Raw genomic sequence first — 23692 nt, 5'->3', positions numbered from 1 at the left:
AAATTGTCCTATCAGTATTAAATAAATATGTTGGATGATTTAACAATCAGATTGTAGAAGCAGTATAAAATAAACCGGTAGGATGATTTACAGCGCAACAAAATACGCAGTATTAATGTACACATGCCTGGTAAAACAATCTGACTGGCATTCATTTTGATAGAATGTTGTTGTTGTTGTTGTTACTGACCGAACTCTGTGGAAATGGAGAAAAGCCATTTTTTGGTTTTAAAGGGACACTTCACCCAAAAAATGAAAATTCTGTCATCATTTCCTCACCTTCGAGTTGTTCCAAATGTGTATACATGTCTTTGTTCTGATGAACACAGAGAAAGATATTTGGAAGAATGCTTATAACCAGACAGATCTCAACACCCATTGACTCCCACAGTAGGAAAAAATACTTGATCATTTTTGTTCTGTTGAACACAAAGGAAGACATTTTGAAGAATGTAGGACAGCAAACAGTTCTGGGGCACTTTTGACTACCATTGTATTTTTCCTACTATGGGAGTCAATGGGTGTTGAGATCTGTCTGGTTATAAGCATTATTCCAAATATCTTTCTCTGTGTTCATCAGAACAAAGAAATGTATACACAGTTGGAACAACTTGAAGGTGAGTAAATGATGACAGAATTTTCATTTTCGGGTAAACTATCAACTTGCACCCATGATATAAAATAAACAAAACCATTTCAACTTAAAACACATCACATACTTTCGTTAGTGGGTTATCGGTTGACAAAAAAGCTGCAGAGCGCCTCCTGCTGGACCGGAGACACAAGACGCAACGCAATACTGACGAAGATAACAAATGTGACCCTGGACCACTAAACCAGTCATAAGGGTCAATTGTTTTAAATTAGGATGTATACATCATCTGAAAGCTGAATAGTATTTGGCCGAAATACAACTATTTGAAATCTGGAATCTGAGGGTGCAAAAAAATCTATATTGAGAAAATGGCCATTAAAGTTGTCCACCAGAGGCGCTGTAGCAGGCCGTTGCTAAGTAGAAACAGGTTTGTTTTAAGACACTGTGGCGAGTAGATGAACCCAAAAGCAGAAATTCTAAACTTTACATAGACACCAAACTTGAGTGGGTAATTCCAGCAGTGAGCGTTGTTGGTAGGTGTGTTTCTGGCCATTTTTATTCGCGATTTTGCTGCATCCACTCACAAACATAAAGTTACAAATGTACCTGTGCGTTAAAAACCTTCATACTTTACTAATTTAACAGTACATACAAAGAAAGTAAAATAAGAGTCATTTCCCTTGAGATTTGAAAATGCTGATCTTTGGCGGGTCTTGGAGCTAATTAAAACAACATGCTGAGACAATTTGCTAAGCATTTGACTGAGACATAATACAATTATACTAATTGCCCAGTAATAATTTACACACAAACTATAATACAGCAGTTTTCTTAGGCTTTTCTATCATGGTTGTCCTATTAATGAATTCTAATAATCCAATATTTAAGCCGGTTATTTTCAATGTCGCCATCTTTCACGCATTTTTGCTCTCCGTCACGTTCTGACTCTGGACAAATTAATCTTACACCAAATGACAAGCCAACGTCAAGTAAATACATCATAGTTTGTCTGTTCTGAAACTGTACAAGGTCAAGTTTGTGTCCCTGGATGCCTCACAAGACAAAGGACAGCAGACAATTCACCAGAGTTAATACACAATTTAATGAAGAATGTGATTTATGTCACTGACTAAAGGAACAGAATCATAAATGTAGTCCAAATGTACAACAGAGTCATTAAAGTGTCATGAATGATCCAGTCAAAGTGAATCCATGATGTGTTCAGTATTAACATCTGCTGGAGTCCATCAGAACCTCACAGCACATCAACTGATCTGAAAGAGAAATCTGATTGGTCTAAGAATGTAGAGACATAAAGAGCCGCTGTTAGTACACCACAGTAAAGAGAAAACAAGACTTATAAATTCTAATTTCATGTGGGCTTTTCCAGATGTTCTAACATGAGGCTGGTGTTTTTGCCATCTGTATCATTTGTGGTCTTTTTCAGAGGTTTTAAACATGCCGCAGATGGAGCGGTGGTGGGTTTCTCTCCAGTATGAACTCTCAGATGGATTCTCAAGAGAACTCTTTGAGTAAACGTCTTGTCACACTGAGAACATTTGTAAGGTCTTTCTCCAGTGTGAGTTCTCAGGTGGGTCAATAAAATGTCAAGTCGACTGAAACTCTTCCCACAAACACTGCAGTGATGAGGTTTCTCTCCAGTGTGAACTCTCAGATGATCTTTGAAAGAACTTGGATGAGCAAATCTCTTTCCACAGTGAGAGCAGAGGTAAGGTTTCTCTCCAGTGTGAATTCTCTCATGACATGTGAGCTGAAATTTGTGATTGAAGCGTTTATCACAGTGTGAACACTGATAGAGTTTCTCTCCAGCGTGTGTTCTTCGGTGGGACTTTAGAGAACTTGACTGTGTGAAGGTTTTTCCACATTCACTGCACTGATACGGTCTCTCATTGGTGTGGACACGCACATGTTTCCTCAGATTGGATGGAGTATAAAATCTCTTTTCACAGTGAGGACACTTGAACACTTTTTCTCCCGTGTGAATTCTCTTATGCATAACAAGATATGTTTTGCTGCTGAAACATTTGTCACATTGACTGCAGTGGAAAGGTTTTTCTCCAGTGTGTGTCCTCATGTGAGCGTTCAGATGAGAAGAGCAGAAAAAAATCTTCTCACACACCTCACACTGAAGCACACTGTGAATGTTTGAATGACGTCTCTTCTCTTGTAAGGTAGGAAAGCTGATGTCACATCTGGTGCAGGTGAAGAGTTTCTGTTCTGTGTGTTTTCTCTCATGTGTCTCTAAACGTCTCTGTGAACTGAATGTCTTTCCACAGGTGATGCAGGAAAGAGTTTGTGCTGTCAGTCGCTGTTTTGATGTAGAGGCCGTTTCTCCATCACAACATGAATCACCGCTCTCATCTGAAACAAACACAACAGCGTTAAAATCTCTTTCAACTTGTAAAACTGTAAACACAGAACACAAGAGGATTAACGGATAATCTGTTTGTTGTACGTATGTGGTGCAGAACCAGCAGACACAATTGTGTTTTCACATGTACCTCATCTGCAGTGCACTACTGATCCACAGCTTCTGTGTGCCACAGATTTAACAATAGTCATGTGATCATTACTTTCTGTGCAGGACCCCCGCCCCCAAACACAGTATTACATTGTATTTCACATAAAAATATTTAAAGCGGCCGTATCTCAGACAGTTTCAGCATATCTCATGTTAATCATATATTACGATTACTTCCGAAGACATTTGATACGTGCGGGGGAATGGGTGGGGCGGAACTAAAGCACGTGCGCACCCATTGCCAACAAAACACAGACACATGATTCAGTTTCACTTACCGCGTGCGGTTCATGTCCAGCATCTTTTAGCACTGGGACCGCTCCACCTATCAGTTACAAACCATCTCCAAATCCAGCGTTATATCCACCGTTTATATAACATCCATCACTGAAATGCAGTGAACAAACAAACACACCTAAACTTCAGTATCGCAAGAGTAACGAGCTGCAGCTGATCTTGATGGTAGACGGGTCTTCCTATCGCTCGTCAGTTGACGCGTGGGCGGACTATTTATTTCGCTTTTCCAGGAGAATTGCCCAATAAAGGACTAATGTTGGAAAAAAACTTTCCGAAACCTATACGAAACTTGGGCGAGTGTATCGAGCACATACAGTATCTCACAGAAGTGAGTACACCCCTCACATTTTAGTAAATATTTTATTATATCTTTTCATGTGACAACACTGAAGAAATGACACTTTGCTACATGTAAAGTAGTGAGTGTAACACACATAGCCATTCATTTCTTAACCACTGGCAACAAAAGTGAGTACACCCTTGGCCCAATTAGCCATTTTCCCTCCCGGTGTCATGTGATTCGTTAGTGTTAAAAGGTCTCAGGTGTGAATGGGGAGCAGGTGTGTTAAATTTGGTGTTATCGCTCTCACTCTCTCATACTGGTCACTGGAAGTTCAACATGGCACCTCATGGCAAAGAACTCTGAGGATCTGAAAAAAAGAGTTGTTGCTCTACATAAAGATGGCCTAGGCTATAAGAAGATTGCCAAGACCCTGAAACTGAGCTGCAGCACGGTGGCCAAGACCATACAGCGGCTTAACAGGACAGGTCCACTCAGAACAGGCCTCGTTGAGTGCACGTGCTCAGCGTCATATCCAGAGGTTGTCTTTGGGAAATAGACGTACGAGTGCTGCCAGCATTGCTGCAGAGGTTGAAGGGGTGGGGGGTCAGCCTGTCAGGGCTCAGACCATACGCCGCACACTGCATCAAATTGGTCTGCATGGCTGCCGTCCCAGAAGGAAGCCTCTTCTAAAGATGATGCACAAGAAGCAGACTAAGGACATGGATTACTGGAACCATGTCCTGTGGTCTGATGAGACCAAGATTAACTTATTTGGTTCAGATGGTGTCAAGTGTGTGTGGCGGCAACCAGGTGAGGAGTACAAAGACAAGGTGACTGGGCCGCAGGGCAGTATTCCAACATGATAACGACCCCAAACCCACCTCCAAGAAGACCACTGCCTTGCTAAAGAAGCTGAGGGTAAAGTTGAAGACCTAAACCATATTGAGCATCTGTGGGGCATCCTCAATGGAAGGTGGAGGAGTGCAAGGTCTCTAACATCCACCAGCACCGTGATGTCGTCATGGAGGAGTGAAAGAGGACTCCAGTGGCAACCTGTGAAGCTCTGGTGAACTCCATGTCCAAGAGGGTTAAGGCCGTGCTGGAAGATAATTGTGGACACACAAAATATTGACACTTTGGGCCCAATTTGGACATTTTCACTAGGGGTGTACTCACTTTTGTTGCCAGCGGTTTAGACATGAATGGCTGTGTGTTGAGGTATTTTGAGGGGACAGCACATTTACACTGTTATACAAGCTGTACACTCACTACTTTACATTGTAGCAAAGTGTCATTTCTTCAGTGTTGTCACATGAAAAGATATTATAAAATATTTACTCAAATGTGAGGGGTGTACTCACTGCTGTGAGATACGGTAAATACTAGGGGTGTAAATCAGAATCAGAATCAGAAGAGCTTTATTGCCAAGTGTGCTTGCACACACAAGGAATTTTCTTTGGTGTTGGAAGCTTCTAGTACAGACATTCAACACAATGACAATACAATATAATACGATTTACAGTCTAAAAGATTCTAAATTGTGCATATATAAAATAAAGACTATTTTACAGAAAATGGGGGATAATAACATATAAGAGACATTGTACAGGGTAGTATATAGTAGAATAAACATATTAACAGATTGTATGTACACTTGTGCAAATGGATAATTTAGTAAGTAGAGGTAGTGTTATATACATGTATACATAAGATGTAGATATAATAAGGCACAGTAGTGCACACTATAGGAGTAGTGGAAGTGGAATATTGCTCTTAAGGAGCAGTTATCTGTTTAGGAGGGAGATTGCCTGGGGGAAGAAGCTGCTTCTGTGTCTGGAAGTCCTGGTGTTTGGTGCTCTAAAGCGCCGGCCAGAGGGCAGCAGATCAAAGAGTTTGTGTGCTGGGTGTGTGGAGTCAATGATGATTTTTCTTGCCCTGTTTTTCACTCTGGAATCGTACAGGTCCTGAAGTGTGGGCAGAGGAGCACCAATAATTTTCTCAGCACTACGAACTGTCCGTTGTAGTCTTCGTAGGTCTGATTTGGTGGCCGAGCCATACCAAACAGTAATTGAAGTGCACAGAACAGATTCGATGACCACTGAGTAGAACTGGGTCAGTAGCTCCTGTGGTAGGTTGAACTTCCTCAATTGACGGAGGAAGTATAACCTCTGCTGGGCCTTCTTTACAATGGAGTCTATGTGGGACTCCCACTTCAGGTCCTGAGAGATGGTGGAGCCCAGGAACCTGAATGACTCCACAGTATCCACAGTGCTGTCCAGGATGGTGAGGGGAGGAAGTGATGGAGGGTTCCTTCTGAAATCCACTATCATCTCCACTGTCTTGAATGCATTCAGCTCTAGGTTGTTTTGACTACACCAGGCAGCCAGCTGAGCAACCTCCTTTCTGTAGGCAGATTCATCACCGTCTTGATCAGACAGTTCATCAGGATACAATGCCGTATCAATATTCTCCGCCAGCGATTCGATATTTGCTGTCACCTCGGAAATGTTTGCAATTCGATTAATTTAATCAATATTTTGATATTGCCTAGTTTACACAAGCAATTACATTTTAATAACTCGCAAATGCAACCAAAATACATAAGATGAACATTTAATTAAACTCTTTGAAAACTGCACACACTCTGTTCAAATGGGACATTTACAACAATAAACTATAGTGTTTCTGCTAGGATTTTATAAGAACAGTGGGGCTGGATGGCGTCATAGAAGCGGGTCTGAAGTTGCAACACGCATAACTACGCATATTTTAATACAGCATATTGCCCAATAAAGCTATTCTCGTGTACAGTAAATATTGTCTGCTTCATATTTATATACTCAACATGCTTCTCCAGAGATACTCTTATTAAATAGAGATGGAAAACTATATCTGGACCCCTTTCCTGCGTTCCGCTGAAGCCAGGGCTTTGGCATTAGCTGTTACGCTTTTTTGGCTAAACGTTGTACAATTTGGCCTCTCCCTTTGCAGAGTAGTAAGTTAGACGCCGAGAGGTGATCCCTGCTCCTGGAAAGTGAGACCTTGCGCTCGCGGGGCAGTAGTAGTACTGCCGACAATTTCCCACTGAATGAAAGCTAAGGTTTACCCAAAAAGACGCTAAGTTTGTCCTCTACTGAACACAAGTCACTAAAACTAGTGAAAGAGTTGCTAACTTAGCAGCACTGGTGAGAAAAATTAGGAATGAATGGGAAACAGTGCGTCACCAAGAAGCTGCAGCCGTGGTGGTCAGACTTTTTGGTGCAACAGCGCTCCACAGCAAAATAAATACAGCGAAATCTGAACTAACACACTTAAAAAACACACTTACATGAACGTTACGTGAGGAATGGGGACACAGAGAGTGTCAAAATAAAGTTAGCTCATATCGATATTTTACGTGCGGCATCAATGCATCGTATGGATGTTTTGTTACACCCCTAATAAATACTACAACATACGTCCAACTCGTTTTTTGACACGTTGACCATGTTAAGCATGAGAAGACAGCACGTTTAACATTTGAAATAAGTCAGAATGCATGAAACACCATTAAATCACCCCCTTTACAGCAACTTGCTTTCTTTCTTTCTTTCTTTCTTTCTCTTTGATTGTGTTCGACAATCCAGTACCACAGAGACGACGCATTTTTGTAGGCTAACCCGGAAGTTAGCGCTGCGCTGGTTTCCTCGACTGAAGGCCTATGCATTTTTCCCAATAGACTTTTGGAAGATCGCAAAAAAATAGCTCTGTGATTAACAAAGGTTTATGATGTTTACATGTTTTGTCTATCAAGATAATCTTTACAAATCAACACCGCATTTGTTACTTTTGAAGCCGAAATACAAGTGGTAAAAAGCTAACACGATGCTATAAACAAACTGCACTTAAAGGGATATTTCAGGCAAGATTCAAAGTTTCCCCATGTTTTACTCATCCTTGAGGTATCCTAACTGAATATGTCTTTCTTCTGGAAGAATTCTGTAGTCAGAGTTATAATACCACGTATCATTTTACTTCAATCGGTAGAATGGTGGGCACATTTTTGAAGTTCCAAAAAGTGCATCCATCAATCAAAGAACGGCTCTGTGGTCTTAACAAAGGTATTCTGAAGCGAATCCATGCGTTTGTTTAAGAGAAATATCCATATTGACAAGGCTATTAACGATAATGTGTAATTATAACTCTGACTACAGTATTCTTCCAGAAGAAAGACATATTAAGTTAGGATGCCTTAAGGGTGAGTAAAACATGGGGAAATTTTGACTGAAATATCGATTTAAGGTCGCTCGATATCAACGTCAACACCACAAAGCCTCCGACAACTCTTTCAAACTTGATTAAAAATGTGTTCCCTGGTGAGTAATTACTCTGTGAATGAATCTGCATCTACGTTTTAAGAGATTTGTGCCCATGTTGCATTATTTGTGAGCTTTATATGCGCGATGACGTCTAACGTCCCCGCCAAAGGAAGTAGTCACTTGTTAGCAACCGCCATTTTTAAGACACAATTAGGCTTTAAAAATCATAAGCAGGTTACAATTGGTGTGTTTTATGCCAGAATAAAACGTGAAAATATTTAGAAGTTTTCTCTACCACAGACCTTATTTCGGACGTTTTATTAAAAAAAGTATAATAAATATAATAAAATATTTTAAAAAACCCATAGACTTTGGAGCGATGGAACCGCAAGTCCTAAATTGCTATATTGCTTCCGGGTTTTGCATACAAAAATACGTCATCTCTGAGCCTCCCTATACTGACGAAGATAAGAAATGTGACCCTGGACCACAAAAATAAGGGAATATAACAAAAAATAGGATTCATACATCAATTTTCTATCATGGTTGTCCTATTAATGAATTCTAATAATCCAATATTTAAGCCGGTTATTTTCAATGTCACCATCTTTCACGCATTTTTGCTCTCCGTCACGTTCTGACTCTGGACAAATTAATCTTACACCAAATGACAAGCCAACGTCAAGTAAATACATCATAGTTTGTCTGTTCTGAAACTGTACAAGGTCAAGTTTGTGTCCCTGGATGCCTCACAAGACAAAGGACAGCAGACAATTCACCAGAGTTAATACACAATTTAATGAAGAATGTGATTTATGTCACTGACTAAAGGAACAGAATCATAAATGTAGTCCAAATGTACAACAGAGTCATTAAAGTGTCATGAATGATCCAGTCAAAGTGAATCCATGATGTGTTCAGTATTAACATCTGCTGGAGTCCATCAGAACCTCACAGCACATCAACTGATCTGAGAGAGAAATCTGATTGGTCTAAGAATGTAGAGACATAAAGAGCCGCTGTTAGTACACCACAGTAAAGAGAAAACAAGACTTATAAATTCTAATTTCATGTGGGCTTTTCCAGATGTTCTAACATGAGGCTGGTGTTTTTGCCATCTGTATCATTTGTGGTCTTTTTCAGAGGTTTTAAACATGCCGCAGATGGAGCGGTGGTGGGTTTCTCTCCAGTGTGAACTCTCAGATGGATTCTCATGAGAACTCTTTGAGTAAACGTCTTGTCACACTGAGAACATTTGTAAGGTCTTTCTCCAGTGTGAGTTCTCTGGTGGGTCACTAAAATGTCACGTCGACTGAATCTCTTCCCACAAACACTGCAGTGATGAGGTTTCTCTCCAGTGTGAACTCTCAGATGATCTTTGAAAGAACTTGGATGAGCAAATCTCTTTCCGCAGTGAGAGCAGAGGTAAGGTTTCTCTCCAGTGTGAGTTCTCTCATGACATGTGAGCTGATGTTTGTGATTGAAGCGTTTATCACAGTGTGAACACTGATAGAGTTTCTCTCCAGCGTGTGTTCTTCGGTGGGACTTTAGAGAACTTGACTGTGTGAAGGTTTTACCACATTCACTGCACTCATACGGTTTCTCATTGGTGTGTAAACGCATGTGTTGCTTCAGATTGCCTCCATGGCTGAATCTCCACCCACAGTGAGGACACTCGAACGGTTTTTCTCCTGTGTGAGTTCTCTGATGAAGAACAAGATTAGTTTTGCGGCTGAAACATTTGCCACATTCACTGCAGTGGAAAGACTTTACGTCACCGTGTGTCCTCATGTGACGTTTCAGACTACTAGAGTAGAGAAAGTTCCTCCCACACGGCTGACAGTGAAAGTGTTTCTGGTGTCTGTGCTCTTGTGAATGAAGTTTCTTCTCTTGTAAGGTAGGAAAGCTGATGTCACATCTGGTGCAGGTGAAGAGTTTCTGTTCTGTGTGTTTTCTCTCATGTGTCTCTAAACGTCTCTGTGAACTGAATGTCTTTCCACAGGTGATGCAGGAAAGAGTTTGTGCTGTCAGTCGATGTTTTGATGTCGAGGCCGTTTCTCCATCACAACATGAATCACCGCTCTCATCTGAAACAAACACAACAGCGTTAATAACCCCTTCCAACTTGCATTCACACAAACAGAAAAGGAAAACAACTGTCACGCCTGGTTTGAACTCTGTGTGCAGTGTGTTTTGTTGTACGCATGCGATGCAGAAGCAGCGTACCTCATCTTCAGTGCACTACTGATCCATCCCTTTATTGCCATATGCTGTATCACCATGGCAACATCGTTCATCGTCTATGCCTATTGAGTTTGACGGCATTCTAAAAACACCAAAAGCCTCAAAAACACCAAATATAGTATTAAAGTGTGACGCGTTACCATGGCAACACTATTTAAGATATCAGAAAATCTTTTACTATTTTATATCCGCTTTATAGCCGCTGTTTTCAAAAACGTGCACTTTGAGATCCGTTTTCAAAAGTTTGCGTTTTCAGTTCCCCAAAACGCCGTTGCCATGTAAATAAACAGCCAAAACGCATAAAAAGTTTCCCGTTTTAAAGTAAATATAACATGACGATTTGAAAGTCTGTTGTGAGTGACATACTTGTTGCCAGATGGTGGCGCTACACCACGGGACTCACCATAGCTACAGCAAAGTGATCAGACCGCATGACTTAACATGAAGCTCAAGTTGAATCAAAATCACTTACTGTATGCAGTAGATAATAAATGTATTGCCTCGCCGTGGCGACACTGTTCGAGATATCAAAGATCTGTTCGGAATTTCCATCTCCAATGCCTTGGCATCATATTCACCAATTTTGGTGGCAACCGCATGAATTGGCTAGGAGGAGTATTTAAATGGTGGCTGACTTCCTGTTGGGTGGAGCTAATGGGTGTCAGTGCGAAAGTTGTTCGCGTCAATGAGAACTATATACCTACCAAGTTTTGTATGTGTGCGCTCACGTATTTGTGATCTATGCACCAATATTTTTTTACATACTAGGCGGCGCTACAGACACGTGGCACCACGCCCGTGTGCCAGCCTTTGCCGGGTCCTAATGGCTGACGACTGTGACACTTGTGCCAATTTTCAAGAGTTTTTAAGCATGTTAAAGGGGTCCTATTTTGCAAATCCATTTTTAGAACTTAAAATATGTGTATATTTATGTTTATAATGGGTATAAAGACTACAAAGTTAAACGTTCACTGCGAAGGGAGATATTCTCTTTAATAGAAATCGTTTTTTAAAGATCTGAAACAAACGACAGCTCTCTTTTTCCGGTAGGGCTGGGCGATATGGCAAAAAAGTAAACTCGATAGTTTTTTTCTATATTGATCGATAACGATATTTATTTCTCTCTTCTGATTCTGATTCTGATTCAGTCTCATTTTGACTCAATTGACTCGTTAAGTAAAGGGAGTGTTCATTCAGTACATTCAACCAATGAAAGGGCTCCGTTACTGTGTACGTTCGAACGCTATTGGCTCAGCACCTGCGCACATACATAACGCTGCAATAATGTCTTGCTCGAGTAGTAATGTGCACACAAACTCGCTTCATTACATCTCTGATCTGTACAGGGCAGCGCTGGTTTGTTTCATAAGCACCAGCTCATGTTAGCAGATATGTTAACGATGGATATAAAAACGTTTGTGCTTGAGTTTCGAAGTAACTTGCTTGCAATTGCGCTTCACATTTTTTTTTGTTTAACCGGCGATTGCGAAAAAAAATAAGACACTTGATAAACCGCGTGATGACAACTCAAAGTTAGTTTCACCTTTGTTTCTGCTTCCAGTCATGTTTTCCTCCTCATGTCGAGTTTTCTTTGCCAAGTGCAGTATGAAATGGACTTTGTACTTTGACGCGCATGATAAAAGCTGCACGCTGACTGACTGTTGTTGCGTTTATTTCTGCGTTCTGTTAGACTGTAAGATTAATCCATATCGAGTCAAAATGCCAATAGCTTATCATCGTTTTTGAAATACATTCTATCGCGATTCGATATGATACCGTTTATCGGCACAGCCCTACCCACACGTAACGATGTCCGATAATTTCAATAACGTCACATATCGATATGGCGATGCATTGTCGTCCTTCTCCGTGCTATACGAGAATCGATACGCTGCTGCAAATATCTATATTTTAATTCATTAATAAAACGAGGCCCTCTAAATGTATTTCCAAGCTTTATTACATCATGGCTCCACTGGGTGGCGCTTAACATGCAAATGAGGGAAATGTGAACAAACTAGTCTGAGAAATAAAATATGCTCCATGCATATTTGTGAATGAACGTTAATGTGCTTAGATTTAATACAAGTTTTATTATATTTAAACTGGTTAACACAAAGATGTTGCCAGGTTTAAATAAGTGGCGGTTTAATTTAGAAATGTGCCTAGATAAAAAAAAATGTAAGCGTTAAATGTTAGATAAGCTTTTAATTTAAGCATAAAATGTTTGATTTACTTGAAATGTTACTCTTGTTGGTAATATGTTATTAATTCACCTATTGAAAAAAGTGTTTTGGACTTGAATAAAGAGACAAATGTTGCACTTAACCTTTTCATTGGCGTTTTGTTTTCATAGTCAGATACCGTGATGTATCATTACAGAATATTGCCAAACGATTGCCGAATCGATTATCGTAGTATAATGATATTATAGGTATCGCGATCCGTATCGTATTGTGAGGTACCCTGTGATTCCCACCCCTACTTTTTACTGCTGTAAAGATTCAGCTACACGCATTCTAAAAGATAGCTAACGGTCACCGATTCCATCCATGACTTTAACATCTGCTGTGAAAGCTGTTCTGTGTAATACACTGATATAGCGTGTGTGTGTGTGTGTGTGTGTGTTCACGTACCTCCAGAAACACTTCTATGTCCTTTCAAGTCCTGCTTGCAAATGTCTCCTGGTCAATCTGCTTGTTTTATTATCCAACTCAGGCCTGAACTGATGCTACTGTTATTACTGTTTGTGTAACGCAGAACCGTTCCGTGTTCCATCCCTCGCCTCAGTAGTAGAGACATGTGGCATCGGCATAGCAGGAAAAAAACTGTGATTGCGAACTCTAACAAGGATTGACGTTTACGCATGCACACTTTCACACACTTGCAGGCCTCCATTACGTTTAGAATGGCTAGGTTCTGATGGATTCGTGTGTTGAACTGATGAGATGAAACTGATGCCATTGATACTGTTTGTAGTGTTAGAATACAGCGGAGCACATGCAAGTACCCGTTATGGTAAGGGGCGTGATGTTTCCAGACAACACGCACAAGGCAGTTAGCAAATCACAGTACACTGGGTCATCTAACCCATTTGACTGCATTACGTATGTCGGAGGGAGGGGCTTCATGGAACAAGGAACAAAACAGCGCATTTCAGGAGGAAAACGGTGGTGAACATTAAAGGTCTTTGCACATACAGTCTGAAATTTTTCGTATGCGTTTTTTGTATTTGCCGCTTGTTTGTACGGTGTCTCTGAATTGTCAAAACGCCTCTCAAAATACTTGCTACGGATGTGAAAAACGCAGAAAATCGAACCCTGTCCGAATTCTTTAAAGACGGACGATACTATCGGAGGCAGTGTGTAAATGTGATTGACACAATTAGGGCTGGGCGATATATCGATTTTTAAGATATATCGATATATTTTTTCAACGCAATGCGGGATTAGACAATATCGTTAAAATCGATATGGGGTGTGTTCGACTTGAAGCGGCTCTGTGGTGTCTGACATGCGCAGTGCCCATGCGCAGACTGAGCAGAGCACTCTCGCTCTGCGCGCGAACCAGACGGACCCCGCACGCCCGCTCTACAAGTTTGCTTATGACAAGGAGGAAGCCGCAGTGCCAGTCCACACAGCAGAAGATGATCTGATTTGTAAAAAGAAAAACGATGGTTCAGTTATTTGGAAATGGTTCGGATTGAAAAGATCTGATGAGCAGCAACAACAAGCGATCTGTAAAGAATGCCATAAAATGGTTATTTCAAAAGATGACGCGGCATAAAACGAAACGTGATTGGCTGCTTTACTGTCAGTCATATGGCCTCTTGGGCGGGCCTTGGCCAAAGAAAGCGGTGATTAGGTCTGGCTACGTGAGACTACGTTGGAAGCTTCTTTTACCCGCGAAAAAAAAGTTATTATAATTTTTGTTTACAATTTACATGTTTTAAACAAGTGGTGTGCAGCTGTATGTTTTCAAATAGGGAAAAAAACCCTGTCATTGAATTTCTTATCACAAGCCATTTTAATAAAGGTGAATGTGACATCTCACATGAGGCTTTGACTTGCTAGTAAACATTTAATCCACTTTGTAGAAAATATCGATATACATATCAGATATCGCCATTCATCAAAAAAATATAGAGATATGAATTTTGGTCAATATCGCCCAGCCCTAGACGCAATGTGAGGTCGTATTTATTTTTAACGTGTGGACATTTCGGAAGCAAATTTCAGACTCAATGTGCAATGGCCTTAAAGGTCCAGTCAGTAAAATCTAGCGTCAAGGTTGTGAATTGCAACCAACCGCTCACCCCTCCCGTTCGAAACACTGCGATGGCTGAAAGAACATGGCGAATTATACGCAAGGGGACCCGCGGTGTGTGTAGATAGTGTATGTCGCTCATTCTAAGGTAATAAAAACATAACGCTTCATCGTGTAAGCTCTTCATACACCTCTGAAGACATCGGTATGTGTATTGTATTGCATTTCTGTCAATAGATCCTCCAAAAAATTACACACTGGACCTTTAAAGGTTAAGTATGTGTCAAATTTTTGCTTTTTGGTTTTTAAACAAATTGATTAATTAATACATGCCTAGCACAAGCATACCCTCCGCAACAGAAAACAATTGCCTAAAATGTTAATGACATTTATTTTTATGTGAAGAATATAAGCATATAAACATGACAATACAGTGCAACACCAAAAATCACAGATGTCATGTTTATATTTTACATGCTAAATCAATTAAGTAAATATGACAACATGTTTAACAGAGCCAGCATATCTACGTGCTCGGGTAAAAGTCTGCTTGCAAAGAAATGAGCTGTGACAGTCTGCGGACAGACTTCTAAATATTGCTAAGAGACCAAGTTTGGTAAAGCGCTTTGTATTCTTGTGTTGATCATTATGATGACAGTAATTCCAGACTTCGCTGCACATAGAAGCAGACGCCATTGATATCATGCACTCATTTATGGCCAGCAATGCAGCTTTTAAAGAACAACATTTTTACTTTTTATAAGTAAGACTATACCCACCAAGGCTACATCTTAGTAAAAACAGTATTGTAATACTGTAATCCATCAGATGTCATTAATTTGGTGCCACCTACTTATCATTTTTCTTTAAACTCTACACTGAAGTTTAATGATTATTAAAGGGGTCATATGGCGTGAGTACGTGTTTTTCTGTGTCTTTGGTGTGTTATAAGTCGCTCATGCATGTATTAGACGTGTAAAATTGCAGAAATGAAAGTGTGGGAACAAAAGAGTCATTCTATGTAAAAGCGAATGCTCACCCAGACCTGACTGAAACACCTCGTGTAACCACACCCCAGCGAATCTACGTAACTTCGTCACATGATTTGACTAAGACCGCCCAAATCTACTCGTAGTTAAGGTGGCGTAATTGTAAATCTCATTGTATCGTCTGTCAGTACAATTGAAGAGGAACCTGATGTTCCAAATATGGTCAGAGGCGTTACATTTCCCTCACACGCTTGCAGTATTCCACCAATCACTACACACTGGTGAACTGGCCAATCACAGCACACCTCGCTTTTCAGAGCCATGAGCTTTGTTAAAAATCAGCACGTTTCAGAGAGGCGGAGCAAAGAGGAGATACAAACATGTACGGTATGTGGAAAATACAGCGTTTTTTAAACTTTAAATGGTGTATACACATTGCGTTACATCTAAAACAAACCATAATATTCGTTTCAGCTGTGCAATATGACTCCTTTAACGTAGGCGTTTTATTTAAAAGTAAAATACAGTTTCAAGGTTCAGGCAATACTGTTTATTGTTGTAATAAACTTGATTGCTATTTTACTTCATGTTGTTTCGATTCAGAATCTATTAAAAAAAACAATCGGTAATTAATCATTATCAGCAGGCTTTGCCCACCTAAAGGGGGATTTTCACTTCTGCGTGGGACCTGACGCATCACTCAAAAAATTTAACAGTGCGTCCATGCGAAGTGGACCGCAAGCGCTGTGATTGCTCTGCTCGAACCCCTTCCCTTCAGGTCAAAAAACTCTGCGATAGCGTCGGGTTTACTCAAACGCATTTCCGAATGAATTATCCAAATAAATCAGGTGTTTTTCTGTATTTAATAAAACTGTTTACTTGCCGCTATCACTGCTAAATGCTTCAGACAGCGTACACAACGAACAGCTTCTTCTTCGGCTCACGTCTTGGTTACACAAGCAACACGCCTGTCGACACTGACGCCTAGTGGCCATTGCCTGTTGACACGGACAACGACGCACAAGTAGAAACAAAAACCGGCGTGTTGCCTACGGCGTAGGTTTTGACACAGAAGTAAAAATCCCCCTTTAGTTATCAGCAAAATCCAATATCAGTCGACCTCTAATGCAGATCTCAGTACTCTATACATTTCTAGTTTTTTACTGAATATACACATTTATGCAACAACATTAAATAATGAAACATACCTGAAGGCACAAAATCATCATCATGTTTCTCGTCTTCATCAGTCTGTTCTTCCTTCACTGTGGGTTCTGTTTTGATCTCCATGAGTTTCCTGCAGTCCATCAGTGTGACAGAACACATGTTGAGTGGTCTGGTGTTCAGGATCTGCTGTTCTCCAGCGTTACAGACAGAATCCAGAGACTCTGTGGAGGTTTGATCAGTAGATTCATCCTGATTCAAGGTGTGATTACTGTCACACACAGTGTCCTGAGCGTCTGTGGGGTTTGTGTCAGTATAACAGAGTAAAGTGAGGCTGAGCTCCGAGTCCTGTGTGTGTCTGGACTTCTGTTCAGAGAGGAAATATATTTAGATAAAGCTATAAACTATGACAGTGAGATTAAAAACAGTATTAAAATACAAACATTAAAAGCAGTAAATGATGTTGAATGTGTCCAAACCTCAGTGTTGAGTTCATCTCCTCTTGTCCTCAGCTTTTCCTCCAGTAACGCCACCTCTTTCTTCAGCTGACAGATTTCTGTGATGAAATCATCAATATCCAGCATGGACAGATCAGTTCCCACTGATTTACAGCACGTCTGTGACGTCATCCTCAACACCTAAACACACAAACACACACACACAACACTCTGTTTACACGGTTTCTTTGCTAGAGGACAAAACCACGCGCTAGCATCATTTAAACATTAATGGTCATTCCGCTTTATCTCACTGCCTGACATATTACTTTAGCGGATTATCTATGTTCTTTCTTTACTTTATATATATGTAAGGGATAATCCCAGGCCCGGTTCCAGAACCAAATCACTGAGGGTGCTTTTGAAAATAGTGAGGGTGCTCACTAATATCTAAATATATTTTGTTGTAAATAGCCTTTAATCATAAACAGGAAATAAAACTAAAAATATTACCACCAAACCAAACATGGTATTATCCATATATATATATATATATATGTCACCTAGATTTAGTAATAAGAACAAAATCTGTCAAATTCATAAAAAAATGTAAACAATGGCACATTACCAAGAAACAGATCACCTCCCTTTACGAAAATTAACCACGAAAACCATGTATTTTAAAAGCCATAGTTAAACGATGGTTACTTTAGTAAAACCATGGTTTTGCAGTAAGTATTCAATACACCAAAAAAGTAATTTTCTTTAGGGATGGGATTTAACAAAAATCGTTTAATTTAAAACCATGTAAACAATGGGTGTATAACAGCACCTCAACAGAAGAGAAATACAAATTGAAGCGCTAAATGAATTTATAATGAATTTATAATTTATAGCGGCCACAGCTGCTATAAATGGACGATTGGGGTATTTCTGTAAGCATGCCACATGTAAGGCTCTTCATCACCTAGATCACTCGCTGGGATTTGACGAACATCTTGTTTGTTTGGGCTTTATATTTAGCCAATTTCTGATGTCCATAATTACATTGTTTTAGAACAACATGGACGATAAACGTTTTTATTTTTTACCAGTCAGCTAGCAGAGTTGACTTCCAGAGTGGAACGCTACAAACAGGCAGTGAAGCATTAAAGAGACAGGCTCACATGCGCTTCACGCTCGCTGAAGACATGAATCAAATAAAACACCATTATAAGAATACAGACATAATGACATTAGGAGTTTTATTTGAAAGGTTGCGTTTATGTATTAATTAACTAAGTTCTTTATGTGTACATATGCTTTTATTGGCTAATTGTAGTTTACATTATTAATAATACGCTATTAATCATTTCATCTGAGGGTGCTTTTCCTTTGGTTTCACCCTCAAGCACCCTCATAGAACCAGTGTTGTGTAATATTCAGTTTCCGTGAAAAACTGTTGCAGTGGGCGGGGTTAGTGTGAATATTCATAGTTTGTTCTGCGGTGGGTGTGGCCTTTTGAACTACGAACAAGCAAATGGAATAGTGTTGTCGTCTGTTCTTCAGCTCTTTTTTGATTAGTTCGTTAAGGTAATACAACCGAATGGTCGAATGCCCCATTTAGATGTACAACTGTTTGTGTTATTCACATAAAAGACTAAAATGCTTATCATTTTGCATGTGCTTTTATAAAAACGCTTTCTCATGGCCATTTTTGCTGTGTAGCTTACGTGGATGATACTACAGTATATGTTCACGAACACATGTGTTGTTGTTTTGTCGTTAATTTTCAAGCTGTAAACTGCGTCAGCTTGCTGTGTGTGTGTTTTGTTGCTGCATCATAACTTTCACAACTTTTCATAACTATCATTGACTGCAATAAAACTCAGATGTCGTTAGATGCATTTATAAATAAAGGTTTGTTTCATGTTCTCTGGTGTTATTTTGTCAAGTTTTTTGTCAACAGCATTGATGTCAAGAGCCTTGAGGTGTTGTTTATAATTGTTTATATATTGCCCATTAAAAGGCTTTGCTTCTAGCACGCACGCACACACACAGAGTAAACGTTTCATGTTTTTTATTCATTCATAAATACATGCAACAATGCATTACACATTGTATGTGTTACCAGAATGCATAGACAATACAAAAAATTCCATTCTATTCTAATTTATTTATAAAGCGCATTACAATGTTGCAAAGTTTAAAAGCAGCTTTACATGAAGAAAAACAACAGGATAGAATTAAATGGCGTACATTCAGTGCACATCCAGAACTTGTGCATCTGTCAGTCACAGGTATCCTCGGGATGGGCTTAATCTCTCCTGATTCCATGAGAGGTTATTATCCAGCTGGAGCTGGGGATTATATGGGCATCCCAAGGTAAGGTAGAAGGGCAGACAGAGTAATTGTCTGAAGTTTATGAATTTTTAGATAATCCAGCCACCAAACTGTTTGGTTGATTGGCAGGGTTATTTATCAGAGGCTGTTGTTTATAACTATGTAATATTACCCAACTCAACACCATAGCTCATTTATGTTGCTTAACAGAATCATATAGAAACATGTTAATAAGAAAATTTGTAATTACTTATTTAAATGTTTAAATATATGTTTCCTTCAGTGTAAAGGAATGATGGGCAGGCCAGGGAACAGATTGCCAAACCCAATTATATTTGATTTTTCCTTAAGTTTGGACTGTTGTTGTTTTAATCATTGTTATAACCCCTTTGACATTTTTGTATTTTTCAACTTGCTTTAAACATACTTGTGTACATACTGTATGTTTGTACATTTGTGTAAACATATTTCTAATCATACAGAAAACATGAACTTAGGATGTGTGCAGCAGTTTCTTGCAAAAGCTGTTTTTAAACAAAACATACATCCAAGTTTTTATTTGTTTACTTTGTTATATCTTGTGTTTGTGCATCTAGAGAGAACATGCATGCTGGTAACGCCTACAATGTGCATTGTTGGATCATTCATTCATGCATTAATAAAATGTGAAACGTTGACTCTTTTGTGTATGCGTATAATTAAGTCAAATGGGCACTACATTTAAAATGTCCTTTTTTGTCTTTTGGTCTCTCTTCTCCTAAATTGCCTTCTAGCTCTCAGGAAAACACATAAACAACACCTCTCAGCTGCTCATTGTTCTTTTGAATTGCTGTAAGCAGGGCTCGAGAGTATTTGGTTGCACATGCGACCTTATTTCTCAATGGTGCGACTAAGAAAATCTGAGGTGCGACCAGCCGTTTGAGGGAGAAAAAAGTCTCCGCGACTCTGAAAGTCTCCCTGTGATTCAACAACAGACACACACATTAGGCCCATATCGTGATCTAAACCAATCAGAGATAGTGAAGGGCGGACCCCCTCTGATTGGCCGTGGTCCAGATTTTCCTGTACGTGTGTGTACCAGAGGTCGCGTTAACCAAAAATTCTCTTTTTTTTTACCAGTGACGGAAAAATCTGAAGGCCGTCCGTCCGTCATTTTGACGGATTACAATGAGGGCAATTTGTAACTCCCCGTTTGCCTTCATTAGAGCGTGATGTGCTCACAAAGGGACGTGCGTGTTTTCACCTGTCATTGTTACTGACTAGACATGTGTGATGCGATCTGAGAAACCTGTCGGATGTCGCGCTGGTTTATCAAAGTAAACCACATAACATGAAGAATGAAGGAGCATCAATGCACATTTCCCGCCAGTCCTGTGTAAACTACGGCATGCAAAGTGTTTTATACAATGTTTCCGTGAGATGACAGAGCTCCCCGTCTGCAGCACCGGGAGTTATCCGATCACAAAACATACAAGGGATGATTATGAGTCCAGACACTATGCACATGATAAACAACGTAAAACTTGCTTCACTGCTTATTAGTTGTTGTCCGTAATGTTTGCTAGTTTCCTTGTGTGTAGTGATAACGGCAGAGCTCTCGTTCTTTAAGTGTGCCCGCACCATTTTACTTACTTTCCTTTTATTCAAACGGTTTTGTACAGTATTTTTATAGACTTCAACACTACGAAATCTTTTTTTATTAAATTGTTATTAGAGTAAGTCTTTTACTACTCTAAAGAGACTTTTACTTGTGATACTGGACTGTTGTGCTTTTATTTTCATCTCTTAACTTTAAACCCGTTTTCCTCCAAATTCCGTTCCTGTAAATCCTTCAGCCGACCTCAGCCATAACTGTTGTTACATACCCGAGGTTATGAGCAAAATAAAACTGATTGGGAAAGGGCTTGAATATGGTATCAAAAACATGTGTTGGGTTTTCCCAGATCGAATCACATATGAGCATAAACATTAAAACATTAAATATATAGATGAATATAAACAACAACGGCTTTATTGGGCATTCAGTTGTATTAAAATACAACAAGTTCCGAGACGCAAGAACAGCGTGATGATGTCACGAACATACTAATTACCACCTAACGCCACCTTGCACCATAGTGACGGGTAATAATAGATTATGACGGATTTTTTACGAGCCTGTCAGTCAAAATGACGGACAATAAAAAAGTCTAGCGCAACCTCTGGTGTGTACGTGTGAAAATGCGTGTGCTGCAGTCAGACAGAGAGGGGAGGAGCCTATAGGCCCGTCAGTTAAACAGAGAGGGGAGGAGCCTATAGGCCCGTCAGTTAAACAGAGAGGGGAGGCGCCTATAGGCCCGTCAGTTAAACAGAGTGGGGAGGCGCCTATAGGCCCATCAGTTAAACAGAGTGGATGATGAGAGAAGATGAAAAGAACGATTCACAACTGTTTTGTGAATAATGTTAAGTTAAGGCCTGATCGGTCCAAAAATCATAAGCAATGCTCTGACATGGAGCCATCAACCTCCCAGGTTATGTCAAGCCCTGGTCCATTTATCTTGAGATGTTTTAAGTTTATATTTCAGTTCACTGAAGCACTTTAAGCACCAACACTTCTTCAGTAAGTGACCTTTCTTGTAGAATTGTGCTTCAAATAAAGAACTTGATGTTGACCAGATTGTTAGTTAATCATTTACAAGTCAATTTTGCCTTTATGGACAGCGATTTAAAAAAAAGTGAACTGGTAAAACTGCGGTGTTAAATGCGATGCGGTCGAAAATTTGGGTGTACCTAACTTTTTTGTGCTGGTGCACCTAAGAAAAACAGTTAGGCGTAAAAAGTTAGTCTAGAGCCCTGGTAAGGCTCTTAACAAAATACGTGACAAAATAACACCAGAGAACATGAAACAAATCTTTATCTGTAGGCTACATGCATCTAACGACATCTGAGTTTTATTGCAGTCAATGAAAGTTACGAAAAGTTGTGAAAGTTACGCTGCAGCAACAAAAAAAAAAACACAGCAAGCAGGCAGGCAGGTTACACTTACACAGCAAAAACATTGCCATATGGCCATGAGAAAGCGTTTTTATAAAAGCACATGAAAAACAATGCCTATTATGTGAATAACATACATCTAAACGGGGCATATGACCATTCGGCTGTATTACCTTAAGGAAATAATTCATCAAAAAAGAGCTGAAGAACCGAAGATAACACTATTCCATTCGCTTGTTCGTAGTTCAAAAGGCCACGCCCACCACGGGACGCTATGAATATTCACACTGACCCCGCCCCCTGCAACAGTTTTTCACGGAAACTGAATATTACACAACACCGGGCCTGAATCCGTGGATCCCACTTATACCATGGTCATTTGCCAACTTAAAGGTGTTGTTTGCAGTGTAATCTTTGATCAGACGGGTGAAAATGAGTTATTTTCGTCAGTTAATTTCAAACATTGATCAAAATGACTGGAACTACCCGTGCATAAACGGTTTTAATGCACACCTTCCAGCCAATCAGAATCAAGTTTTCAAACAGACCATGGTATAACTACTAGGTTATGACTTAACGTTACTTGACTGCGGTCCGTTTCTGATATTTACAAACAACGTATGTTCAAAACAAACTTGCAGCAAAGTCGTATTACAACCGAAATAGTGTTTAGTTTAAGTCACCTTTTGAGTAGATGGTGGGTTAGATTGAGTCGGTCGGTGCTGAATAAAAGGTCTGAGCCAGGACATCTCGAAAAACCGCTTGGGCACCTTGGTAACGTTACTCGACGCTCCATCTCCTCTCTCTGCCTTCTCTTTTTTCATTGCACTGCAAAACTTGTCTCGGGCGTTTTTCCACGACGCTTTGCAGATCTTCGGGTCGTCGACACCGAGCTTGGCTGCGATTTCCTTCCATGAATTAAAACCCTTCTCCGGATCTGTAAACTCTCGACGCGCGCGATCGTAGAGGTGCGGATATATTTGCACGAGCGCGGCAACGCGACGCTCAAATGCATTCATGCTGATCGAATGTTGTTGTTCCTGACCGAACTCCGTGGAAATGGAGAAAATGGCCTTTTGGTTTTAAGAGAAACTGGCACCCAAGATATGAAATAAATAGAAAAAAATCATCTTAAAAGACACTTGAATTATAAACACGTCACACGAGTCCTTTCTTTCTTCCTTTAGTGGGTTTATCGGCGGACTGAAGAGCTGCACAGCGACTCCTGCTGGACTGGAGACACATGGCAGTGTGTAAAAGTATGTAATCGCACTGGACGTTA

At 40.0% G+C, this 23692-nt stretch overlaps 1 protein-coding gene across 2 annotated transcripts; it reads right to left on the bottom strand.

Annotated features, from left to right (window-relative positions):
• Positions 1-619: 619 nt before the first annotated feature.
• On the bottom strand, positions 620-23626 carry LOC130552894 (zinc finger protein 260-like). Of its 2 annotated transcripts, none has more exons than XM_057331571.1 (4): positions 23094-23626; positions 17158-17316; positions 16723-17044; positions 620-2977 (listed from the first exon to the last, which is right to left on the bottom strand). In XM_057331571.1, exons 1-4 carry the CDS (start codon positions 23427-23429, stop codon positions 1968-1970), a joined length of 1827 nt encoding a protein of 608 aa, XP_057187554.1. In that variant the 5' UTR covers positions 23430-23626; the 3' UTR covers positions 620-1967. The 2 variants fall into 2 exon arrangements, with proteins under 2 accessions (XP_057187554.1, XP_057187553.1); XM_057331570.1 differs by lacking the exon at positions 620-2977 and adding an exon at positions 7680-10102 and having other exon boundaries at positions 23094-23621.
• Between the last annotated feature and the right edge of the window lie 66 nt (positions 23627-23692).

This window comes from Triplophysa rosa, linkage group LG4 (genome assembly GCF_024868665.1).
Source record: "Triplophysa rosa linkage group LG4, Trosa_1v2, whole genome shotgun sequence".
NCBI lineage: Eukaryota > Metazoa > Chordata > Actinopteri > Cypriniformes > Nemacheilidae > Triplophysa > Triplophysa rosa.
The sequence above is the reverse complement of the archived record's forward strand: the minus strand, read 5'-3'. Positions and strand labels throughout refer to the sequence as shown.